This window comes from Cyprinodon tularosa, unplaced genomic scaffold, assembly GCF_016077235.1.
Source record: "Cyprinodon tularosa strain WSP-4 unplaced genomic scaffold, ASM1607723v1 ctg571, whole genome shotgun sequence".
NCBI lineage: Eukaryota > Metazoa > Chordata > Actinopteri > Cyprinodontiformes > Cyprinodontidae > Cyprinodon > Cyprinodon tularosa.
Genome location: NW_024039309.1, coordinates 69769 through 81911, shown reverse-complemented (window position 1 = coordinate 81911; position 12143 = coordinate 69769). Strand labels below are relative to the sequence as shown.

The window sequence follows — 12143 nt, the reverse complement described above, 5'->3', positions numbered from 1 at the left end:
ATGGACAAAGCAGTGATCTGATGGATGTCCAAATAGAGGGACAGACGGTCTAATCAGGGTTGATGATGTTGGTATAAATAATGGTATATTTATTTGTCTATCTGATGGAGGCCTTAATGTTAATAAGGTGACTGGTTCCTCTTGATGACGTCATTGCCTCCATCCTCTCCTCCCCGCAGAAGCAGGAGGATGCATTGAGGTCATTTCAGGTTAGATCTGATGATCCTCAGAGGAACTCCTTCAACCCGTCCTCCTCTAAAGCTCCTCTCCCTCGGACACGCGTGGGCGCGTCCACGCACGCCCCTGGAGTAAAAGTGGGCAGAGCGCAGAGAGGCTCTCAATCCCAGCCTGCAGTCACAGACAGAAGGAGCCAGAGTTCCTGTCCTGCTTCAGCCATGCTGGACACCCTGACCTTCCTCCTGGAGAAGCTCTTCCTGCTGGCTCACATCAGGCTGTCCATCCTGCTGCCTCCGCAGCTGGACAGCTGTGAGCGGGAGGACTCCCTCCCGCAGCCCCCCGCAGCAGCAGCAGCACCGCACAGCTTCCAGCGGGGGGACCTGCTGGAGGTCCCCCGGACCCTCTTCACGCACTTCGGGATCTACCTGGGAGACAACCGGGTGGCGCACCTCATCCCGGACATCCTGCCGGCGCTGAGCGCGGACCGCCGCCACATCCAGCAGATGGTGACCAACAGCCGGCTGCTGCTCGGGGTCCTCTCCAAGCGCGCCAGCATCCGGGTGGACTCCGTGGAGGACTTCGCCTACGGAGCCGGGATCCTGCTGAACGTCATGGACCGGGCGGTGCTGCAGAGGCCGCTGCCCGGGGAGGAGGTGGCCCTGCGGGCGGAGCGGCTGGTCGGCGGGGTGTCCTACAGCCTGCTGTGGAACAACTGCGAGCACTTTGTCACCTACTGCCGCTACGGGAACGCGCAGAGCCTGCAGACAGACAGGGTGAGTGGGCTGCAGCTGCACAGAACCCCATCTATGGAGAAAGACTGGGTGCTTCATTAAACCCGAGAAATCACTAAGACAGCGCAAGCTTTTCATCTGCACTGGAAAAAATATAAATAAGTCACTTTTTTTCTTAAAATAAGTGCATTTTTTCTTGGACTGAGGAGGAAAATAGACATTTTGCCAATGGAACAAAACAATTTACACTTAAAATAAGAAAACACAATTGCATTGTCTTCTTTCAAGTACATATTATCCAATTATCTTATTTAAATAGTAAAAATCTTCATTCAATTGGCAAATCATCTCATTTATCTACTCAAATTAAGGGTAAATACACTTAATCTAAGAAATTTTGACTTATTTTTAGTTTTTAAGCACTACTTCATCATATTTTTACTCAAGTAAAAGTAAAAAGTAGCCTTTAAAGAAATTTTAAAAGTAAATAAACAGTTAACATACTGTAATTACACAATAAAAATATTTTAGACGGACTGAACAATCTTCTAAATACATTTTGAGTTATCAAATTTGTAGAAGAGGCTAAAATACTGATTACTGTTAACTGTATTTTAACTCAACCTCCAAATGACAGGGCAGACTGAGCAGATAGAAAATAACATTTCACCAAAAAAGGCTTCAGTACAACAGGAAGACTGCATGTCTCTCAATGGTGCATATTTGTTTAAAATAAGCCTGTAATAGATGAAGCACATTGACATTATATTTGATACGGAGTGCACACTGCAAAACAATCTAGAAATAAGTAAAGATTACTTAAATTAAGTGTATTTACCCTTAATTTGAGTAGGTAAGTAAGAGGATTTGGAGGAGTTATATATATATATATATATATATATATATATATATATATATATATATATATATATATATATATATATATATATATATATATACATATATATATACATATATATATATATATATATATATATAAATATATACATATATATATATATATATATATATATATATATATATATATATATATATATATATATATATATATATATATATATATATATATATGGATGCACTGTAGAAAGAACTTTATTGATCGCACAATGGGGAAATTCACTCTCTGCATTTAACCCATCCCCCTTGGGAAGCATTGGGCTGCCATGGTGCAGCGCCTGGGGAGCAGTGTGTGGTTAAGGGTTTTGCTCAGGAGTGGAGTCTGTGGGGATCAAACCGGGTATTTGCAACCTTTTCACAGCACAAGCGCACTGTGCTAACCATCTATACAGTATTTTGTGGGGGTTATATACCATATATACCCCATGCAACTTTTCCTCCTTTTGGCACCTTCTTCTTCTTCTCTTTGACTATTCGAGCTGATGCAATGCGTACATTTCTTCGCAATCAGTCAATCAATCAACCAATACCCATAAAAGTATTTTTTTAAGTTTCTAAAGTAAATATAACTAAGTAAATGTAATTATCGCTATGGCCTCAGCCACTATTGCTCCTCATCTTTTCCCATCTCTGTACCTGCTCAGTAAAATTAGATTTCTCCCGAGTTTCTTTCTCGAGAGGTTAGAAAATATTTCTTAACGCTGACCTACCTTTGCAAACCAAACTTTTCAGGAATCCCTTTGTGTTTTAATGAGAGGTTTTATTAGAGAGAAGGCGCTGCAGCAGGAGACCACGTGTTCATGCATGTTTGCTTCTGCAGCCTCATAAAGCCAAACCATGCATGCCTGCAGCAGAGCAGGCATAAAGTTAGCAGAAACTTTAATCCGGTCTCCATTTTACGACACTTTTCATCCAGACTTTTTTACATTTTCAACTGATTTTGATGCTTCTCCTCCTATTTTCAGAGCTCTGGATCATTCAGGCAGCTAAAGTAGATTTTATTCTCTGAGCTCAGTCAAATCTCTGTCTGGAGGATCCATGTCTGCAACTTTGTTCATTTATTTGACAATAAAAGATGATTCACAAAGATACAGAAGGGCTAAAACACAACAGCAGAATATATGTGGTGCCAGTAGACACTCTTTCCTTATGAATACGCTCAAAGATGTAAGTAAAGATAAGCCATGGAATCTTAATGATTTTTAAAAATTTCTTCTTTCTAGACAGTCTTATGTTTTTATGCATTACGGTAAATTTGCTATAATGGCTTTTTACTTATTGCTAAGGATATAGCTTGCTTGGAATATAGATTATGACATTACTATTTTACCACTGTCTGCCTTTGTACAAAGTTTATACTACTCTAGAAGAAAGGACGGACCCTAGTAACTTCTAAAAGCTGCAGGAAAACAGCCAGTGTATCTAAACGCATAGGGTAAAGTAGAAGCCATGTTGTAAACTAGTCCGTAGGAAAACTGAAATGTTAAAGATGGAAATAAATGCGAGTTGAACATCCCTCCCCCTCTGTTTGAGGCGGTCAGGCTGGTTTTACACACAACAGGAAAATCTGGGTCGCTCCTCGGAAAAGTCTGGAGAACAAGAGGCGTATTCAGAGCGGAGCTGGCTGCCAGCAGCAGAGAGTCACTCAGTCTGCGCCGTGGATGCTGATGATGATGGACGACAGCAGTGCAGGCCCTTAACATGGGCTCCTCAGGTTCCAGGACCACACCTCTCTGTGGTTAACTCAGGATTAGCTTCACAGAGATGACAGTAGGAGGCTGATCAGGTTCAGTTTAGCACATCCTCAGGCTTTAGTCTTTCCAAGCAGCAGCTTTGGAGTCTAGAGTTGTTTCATGGGGTGTATAGATTGTCATTCACGCTGGTATGAAGGAACTCGTGTATTTTTCACATCATTAGCTTTTATCTCCCATTATAATACTGTCTTTTCTTCATGGCCAAACAAGTCGAAGGTTTTTAAACGTTTTCAGCCTCTTAATCCATGAATACAAAGAAAAAATCTCAATTAAAACTCACAATATTGAAAGAAATAAAACTTTTGTTTGTAAAAAGTGATTTTAAAATATTATGTCAGTCACTGAGATTCCTTCATTTTACATTGGTTTATAGGCATTTATTGGCGGTGGTTTTTCACTTCTCTCTGAATCTTCCTGTATTCTAGAATAATCCATTGTTCATATCAGTTAAGTATGATTGTTCCTGAGGTAGAGACGCTGAAATGTGGTGCAGACATACACATATACTCACCTACCCACATTTCTTTTCATGTTGCATTTACTCTCATTGTCTAACACACATGCATTTTAAAGAGAGTTTGGTCAGGATAATTTGTATGTAAACTATGCAATTGGAATAAAGTTATTGTTATTATTATTTTCTCACAAATATTACTATGTACTTAACATTGAGGGCACATAAAACTGAAACACAAATGCATCACATGAATCTTACTAAGTATGGCTAGCATCACCAGGGCTGTATAACCAGAGGATATGAGCCAGGCTGCCTCTATAAATAAAACACACACAACTGCATACAACTCAATGACAACTCAATTCTTAACTATTGAACTGATATTCATTTTTTTATTTTGAAGAAACTTTCAACCTGTTTTTAAACAAAATGCTGAATTTAATTCAGTTTTAAAATCTAATTGGGGGTTCGTCCGGGATTGGTTAAATAATTTTGCTAAGACCAATATTGAAATTTTACATTGTGTTTGTTGCCCTTTACTGGTAAGCAGGGTACTTTGTGCTCACTACTAGAGTCTATTCTATTTTTCTTTTTTTATCTATACTGCCAGAAAGACATTGAAATGTATGTATGCTGTATTACCCTAAAATTATGTCAGTCAACTTGAATATATTAATTATTTGCATTCTATTTTTTTTGTACCAAATTTGATACATAGGTACAAAAATGTCCTAATATCCTTTACAAATATGCATATTAATCAAATAAATTAAGATTAGCTGCTAAAAGCTAATCTAAATTTAGAAAGAATAAATAAATAACTTTTTTTAATTTTTTTTAAATCCCGAAATGAAACTTGAAAACCAAACAAATTTGTTATTTTCTCAAAAAAAAAAAAAAAAAAAAAAAAAAAAAATATATATATATATATATATATATATATATATATATATATATATATATATATATATATATATATATATATATATATATATATATATATTATTTATTTTTTTTTTTTTTTTTGAGAAAATAAATTTGTTTGGTTTTCAAGTTTCATTTTGGGATTTAAAAAAATTAAAAAAGTTATTTATTTATTCTTTCTAAATTTAGATATATAACTATAAAAAAAGTATATGAAGAAACAACACATAAAAAAAAAACAAAATACACACACATATATATATATATATATATATATATATATATATATATATATATATGTATTTTGTTTTTTTTATGTTGTTTCTTCATATACTTTTTTTATAGAACTCTAAAAGAACACTAAAAACAATTTACTGATTAAGTTATGTGTTCATGGTTTTATTTGAATTATTTTACATTAAACCCTCTGATAAAGTATTTAGCTCTTCCTTACTAACCAGTTAGCTTGCTATGTAGCTTGATTTAGCTAATTTATAACAATCATTTGGCTGTTTTGTCTTTTTTTTTTTATATATATATATATATAAAAAATATTTTATCAACAAATGTCTAGTGACTTCAACCTAGAATAAATAAGATTTATTTCTTTTTTTTTACTTGCTATTATCTTTAAGTGTGTCTGCATCTATTTCGGCTTAGTAAGTAATTACAGCTAGCATAGCTTAACGTTGTTTTCTTTTGTATATTGATGCGTTTAAAAGTAAAGTTAAAATTCCAGACTCAAAGTTACACTTTTAAAAATAGTCTTGATAAATAAAGATGAAAAAATAAAATAAATTGTATTTTGAACGTCACACAGGCTCATTATTCCTCCTAAAACTATAATGGTTGATTTTTAAAATACAAAACTCAGTAAAAATGTCCAGACAGTGAGCAAAATCTGAACACATGATGCAGCCTTAGCTGACCCCCAGTTGCACAGGATGATAGACTAGATGTTTATTTTACGTTGGGGCCCCTTTGAGGCTCTTTTAAGAGCTCCTGTTGACCCTCACCCCCCCTCTATTCCTTAAACATTTACAGACTTTACTTCAGGAATCACGAAGGTCTGATCTTTTGCTTGGAGATTACAGGAAGTGAAACTTGATTCGGGTGAAACTCCCCCAGGAGCAGGAGGGAAAACACTGTCTGCATTTTATTACGGCTCTAATTAGCATTTCACGTGTCATTTATTAACATATACGGGAATGATTCATTGTTTTTCTATAACCTTTTCATTTATAGCGTGTCTGTATTGTTTCTTGTCTAGAAATGACTGCAAACTATTTCTGAAAAGTAAAAATATTCACTCCCCCTTGAACCTGTTAACATTCAGTCTTGTTCCAACCGTACAGTTGAATGTTTTTTATCTGACATACAAATAAAAGTGGTGCTGAAGAGGAAAGAAAATGTTGTTTACTTTCTGATAGGTGTATAGCAGCCGTCCTAGTTTCTGCTGAAGCAAAGCATCCCATAGCATGATGCTGCCAACACTGTGTTTCATTTGGGGATGCAGGGAAGGGGTGCCGATAAAATATGTAACATTTCTGTGATTTTTAATTTGAATGTGTGAACAACATGTGTAAAATATAAGGTCATGTTCCTCATACCACAAGAACAGATCAGTCTACAGCTAAAAAAAAACAGAAAAAAAATGTAGAAGCAGTTTAATAAGGTGCAGCATCATTTCCAGAGGCATTCCAAGGTACATTTGACCATGCAAGAATATCTGCATATACCTTAAGTAGCATAAATAATTAGGGGCACTATAGTGGAGCAGGGGTCAAACAACCAATCCTCAAAGCGTTAGCCCTGGATGTTACCTTCTTCAGGTTGAATGTCAATCTGCAGCTCTTTGCTTTGCTTTGCCACCAAAATCTAATGAAACATTACATGTGGAAGAGATAAGCTCATCAAAAAACAGGCCAAACATTTTTTTAACTACCTTTTTTTTTCCTTTGCAACCTTTTTATTTTCATAGAAAATGATTTTCACACGGTCTATCAACAATATTCCATTACCTTTTCTACTAGATGCAATGTTAAAAAAACAAACAAACACCAAAAACCTTGTTTTTTTAAATCTTATTTTAGTTGGTTTATCAAATATGGGGGATGCTTTTTATGGTAAGAGGAAAGCTGTCATAAAATAAAACAGAAAAATAAAAAACAAGAATTCCTGTCTGCAGTTGTATCTGGGCCCCAGTATTTTTGGGCTTACAGTTATTAAATATTAAATAACCATTTTTGCTCTAAAAAAAGAAAACAATGTTTGTGTTTTCATTAAACATTACACTGAACACAGCACCTCTGCTCTGAAACATGGTGGTGGCAGCATCATGATGTGGGAATGCCTTTTAACAAAGACGGCAAAGTTGGCAAAAGACAGCAGAACATTGTCCTGGAAAGGCCTAGTCAAATTACAAATATTATTGGATCTGAGAGTCTGTGGAAATATGCGGTTCCAATCCACTTATTCTCCATCTACATCCAGACTTTGACCAAATTTAAAAAGAAGAACGGGAAAAAGGTTCAGCCTCTATATGTGGAAAGTTAGCAGAAACAAACCCTAAATGATCCTGTACTTTGAACTAAGGAGGTCCATGAAAGTAAAGGCTGCACTTTTGTACGTTTATTTGGGACCAGAACACTTTAAAGTCAAAAGCAGGACAAGTGTGAATACTTTAGAAGTGTAATATCTGTCCATCCTGGCTTTCCAGTTCCTCCTAAATGTGTTTTTTTTTTTTTTTTTCTCTTCAGTTCTGCGAGTGGCTGAAGTCGCTGATCCGGGACCAGCGGAGCGTCCTCCTGACCGGCCTGCTGGGCCTCCTCTCCATGCTCTGTTTGGGCGTGTCCCCCATCACCGCCCTGCCCAGCGCCCTCATCCCCTTCACCCTGTGGATGGCCAGCTAAAAGCCTCCCAGCTCACCTCCAGTGTTTGGACCCGACCTGTTCAGAACCAACCAGAGACTCTGTTCTGACAGACAGAACGCATCCATCAGACTTTTCATCTTTTTTTCTTTTCAGCTGCCTGTCTGTAGAGATGTACGGTTAGGAAAGCGATGTGTTGGTGGTAAATGAAACAAAGAAAGACAAATCTGTACAGTATAGATACTGCAGTTTAAAAAGACTCTGGTGAAAGTTGAAGTATCAACTTGACCTCTTTACTCAAGTTAAAGTGAAAAAGTATGTGCTCCAAAAACTACTTAAAGTATAAAAGTATAAAGCAACCTTTAAAAAAAAACATTGAGTGTTTACGTTCTATGACTCATCCAATTACACTAGTTTTGACTAGATGTGGATGGAGCCAATGATCTGCATTGGATGGAGCACATGACGGGAAATAAATATTTATAAACATTAAACCGAAGGCAAGAGTAACGAATAACGTTTGTTTTAAAAATGTAAGGAATAGAAAGTACAGATACTTGTGTGAAAATGTAATGAGTAGAAGTCAGAAGTAGGAAGAAAAATAAGTAATGGAGTAAATTATAGATGCCTAAAAAGTGTAGTTAAGTACAGTAACAAAGTATTTGTACTTAAGTACACTTTATCTGGTACTAATAAGCAGATAAAAGCTGCAGTAACTGAGTGTAGATGGGTTTTTTAGGAGGGGACAGAAGCTGTGATAAATTAAATGGTTAAAATGAAAGTGAGGAAATGTTCTGCTAGTTTGGGGCATTCTTACTTCGGCTTTTCATTCCTCTTCCTGTTTTTTTTTCCCAATCTTCTCTCCTGCTAAGGAGAAACTTCATAAAATCACCACCGACTTCAAAGCTTAGACGTTTACTTTCTGTAGGTTTTGGGATATTAGCCAATCGAAGGAACAGGAACTGAAATAAACACATTAATTCAGATTATAGATTTTCTTCAAATCTTTACAGAGTTGGAAAAAACTCACATTAGTTCTGTTTTATTTCATATTTTCCTCTTTTACTGAGTCTGCTTCCTGAACTCCACCATCTTTATACGCTCGCTTTCCTTTAACGTTCAGAGTCTGGTCCTTCCAGCTGCATCGCTGCCATAAATCATAAACCTGTATTTCTGCACCTGTATTTAGCGCCGAAAGGCGTGAAAATGTAAATATCTGTAAATAATCCTGATTGTTTCCTAACAGTCCAACTTTTTTACAGTTTTTGTAACTCTTTATATGTTTAATATGTAAATAAAGAAAATTATAGAAGAGTGCGAGGTGTGTGTGTTTTTCACCTGTGATCAGAAAATATTAAGACTTAGTAACTAATGTAGGTGACAGTATCTGTTCTTTATTTTTCTGTTTACGTTTACTCTCTACTTTTCATATAATATGACAACAGCTTCAACACAACATGGAAAATCAAGAAGGGAATATGTGCAACGATTCCAACATGGATGAAGGCAGGAGGCTGAGAAATGCTGCAGATGCACTGGAAAAAAAAATCATTTTTTCTTAAAATAAGTGCATTTGTTCTTGGATTAAGGACATTTGCCAATGGAACAAGACAGTTTACACTTTAATTAAGAAAACACAATTGCATTGTCTTATTTCAAGTGCATGTTATCTAATTATCTTATTTTAAGAGTAAAAATAAAACTTTACCTGCTCAAATTAAAGATAAATACACTTATTTTAAGACATTTTTACTTATTTCTAGATTGTTTTTTCCAGTGTGATGGAGCTGATTCTGAGATCCAAAACATCCTCATCCATTCTCCCTTTATTAGATTTTAAATATACATATTGATCATGTTTTAAAATCTATTTTAATTTGAATTCAGTTTCAACCAGAAATCCTAAGTATTCGGTTGCTAGTGCAGGTTTTCTCTTCAGTTTAATCTAAATGATGCTCCCTGAAAGGTTAATTAGCGGGGTCAGTATTTTTTTCTTTTTGTTATCTCCAGCAATTTAGTAAGAAAACAAGAAAAGTTACTTATTTTTGAAAATATAAAGAAAACATCAATCTTAAAATACTAAAGATACATGAAAAAAACAAAATCAAGGAATGATTAAAACATTCTTTCAGAGTTGCCTTTCTGAAATGTATACATATAGGCCGACTGGGGTTCAAGGAGACAGAAGCAGAGATACAGAGAGATAGAAAAGGTAACTGCACTGCAAAAACGATCTAGAAAAAAGTAAAATATTTCTTAAATTAAGCGTACTTACCCTTAATTTGAGTGGGTAAATGAGGTACTTTGCCAATGCAATGAGTATTTTTACTATTAAAATAATATAATTAGATAATATTCACTTTAAATAAGACAAGGCAATTTTATTTTCTTATTTTAAGTGTAAATTGTCTTGTTCCATTGGCAAAATGTCTCTTTTATATCCTCAATCCAACAAATGCACTATTATAAGAATAAGTAACTTATCTAAGTTTCGATTTTTTTCCAGTGTGTCAACCAGCTCCACAGGAGTCCCGGTCAAGGAAACACACAGCCAGGCAGAGGAGCTCTGAGCCAGCTCCTATGTCAGAGGACGAAGAAAGCACACTTGGCAAAACCAATCTAGAAATAATAAAAAGAAAATCTAAAACTACATGTATTTATCCTTAATCTGAGTGCGTAAATACAATGATTTGCTTATGGAATTGCTATATTTACTCTTAAAATAAGATAATTCGATAGTATTCACTTGAATTAAGAATTTGAAGAAAAGATTAATTTAGATTTACATTTTTTTGCAGTGTACTCTGCAATTAGGCACAGAGAAACAGGACTACACCTAAAAACAGGCCAAGCTCCAACATCCACATACAAAGGTGTTGATGGCAGCAGCACAGCTGATATTTCTCTCCAGGATGGAGTAACAGCCAACAGACCAGGAACAGACCAGATGAAGCTACTATGAGAAAAAGCAGAGAGAGCATAAAGTTAGGGATTGAACTAACAATGGAAGAATAGAGATAGAATGAAGCAGAATGATGAAAAGTGGTCCCTATGTCCTCCAGCAGTCTAAGCCTATAGCAGCATAACTATAGAATTGTGATGTTTAATTGAGCTTAATGATGTATTGCTGTATTTAAAATGCATTCTGTGTACAAAAGTGACTAAAATGGACAAATCCTTGTAACAATTAGGATTTCCAGACTCAAAAACATCTTCAGACTCTAATCCAAACTGAAGCGATAGAAAGTTAATTTAATCAGTTTCCCTTCACACAAAACTGAGCAAGAGAAAGATTAAACCTGGACAGATTAAACTCAAATTACAAATTTGATATATTTAGTGTGCTCTTTAACCCTTTAAAGCCCAATCCAAGAAGAAAACAAAATACAAAATAACTTTTTTTTGGTTTGAATTCCTTATTTGGCCTTTTAACAAAATATGTAAAAAGAAAAAACAGAAATACATTTTTGATATTAATAATTTATTACTATGCGATAAGTCAAGACAATTTTTTGTGTAGTCTTCTGCCCTCTGTTATCAGGTATATCTGATTGTGTACAAAAGGATTTTGAGCAAAGTTTTTACCATTAAATTATGCAAAAGGTGTCAGACGCAAAACTCCAGCTGCAAAGGAAGCTAATGATTAGGATTATTGCAAGGAGGCCTTCCAACCTCCAAGACCTGGAGCTCAACATTTAAGATAAACCATCAAATAACAGTGGAAACTGTAAACACAAATATTCTTTAATCAAATATTTATTTACTTTATTCCATTTTTTTTTTTAATAAATAAGCCAAGTATCTGGGGAAAGAAGGAGGATAATCTTGAATAAAAAAAGGACCATAAATATGACCGATTCTAGGATTACCTGGACTTGATTAATGTTTTTATTTATTGTTGTTTATAAAGATCTTTGCTCACTCAAATGAGTTCTTTTTCATTCGCAATCATTTTAAATGTCCAATTAAATGATAAATTATGACCAAATTTCTTTTATTGCTCCATATTCTGAGAATTTTACGAAAGCAAAACAAATTTAAAGAGCTGACATTAAAGCAGCTTTTAAAACAAGAAATATATTTTTAATACAGTATTATAATATCCCTTTTTTTTATTTGTTATTAATCTAATCTGGACTGGAGTAATTTCATTACTTTGTTACACAACATCGCCCTCTGCTGGCTGTCCATGGAGAACCTTCAGAGTGAGTTTAAACAGCCAAAAGAACCGGGTCAGTTATCTTCAGTAAACTCAGAACTTTTAAGATGTTCTGTTTTTAATCTGGCTCTGATATGACAACAGCTCATCCTG

The 12143-nt window shown here is 35.3% G+C and overlaps 1 protein-coding gene across 1 annotated transcript; it reads left to right on the top strand.

Annotated features, from left to right (window-relative positions):
* The first annotated feature begins 297 nt into the window (after window positions 1-297).
* LOC119797130 (lecithin retinol acyltransferase-like) lies at window positions 298-8142 on the top strand. Its single transcript, XM_038306083.1, has 2 exons — window positions 298-950; window positions 7721-8142. The coding sequence occupies exons 1-2, from the start codon at window positions 396-398 to the stop codon at window positions 7871-7873; spliced, it is 708 nt and encodes a 235-aa protein (XP_038162011.1). The 5' UTR covers window positions 298-395; the 3' UTR covers window positions 7874-8142.
* Window positions 8143-12143: the final 4001 nt, after the last annotated feature.

Excerpts from the sequence above, each read along its gene's own strand:
- LOC119797130 (XM_038306083.1), top strand. The coding sequence starts at position 396 with ATGCTGGACACCCTGACCTTCCTCCTGGAGAAGCTCTTCCTGCTGGCT. Across the intron at positions 951-7,720 it reads AGAGCCTGCAGACAGACAGG|TTCTGCGAGTGGCTGAAGTC; the intron begins GTGAGTGGGCTG and ends TTTTCTCTTCAG.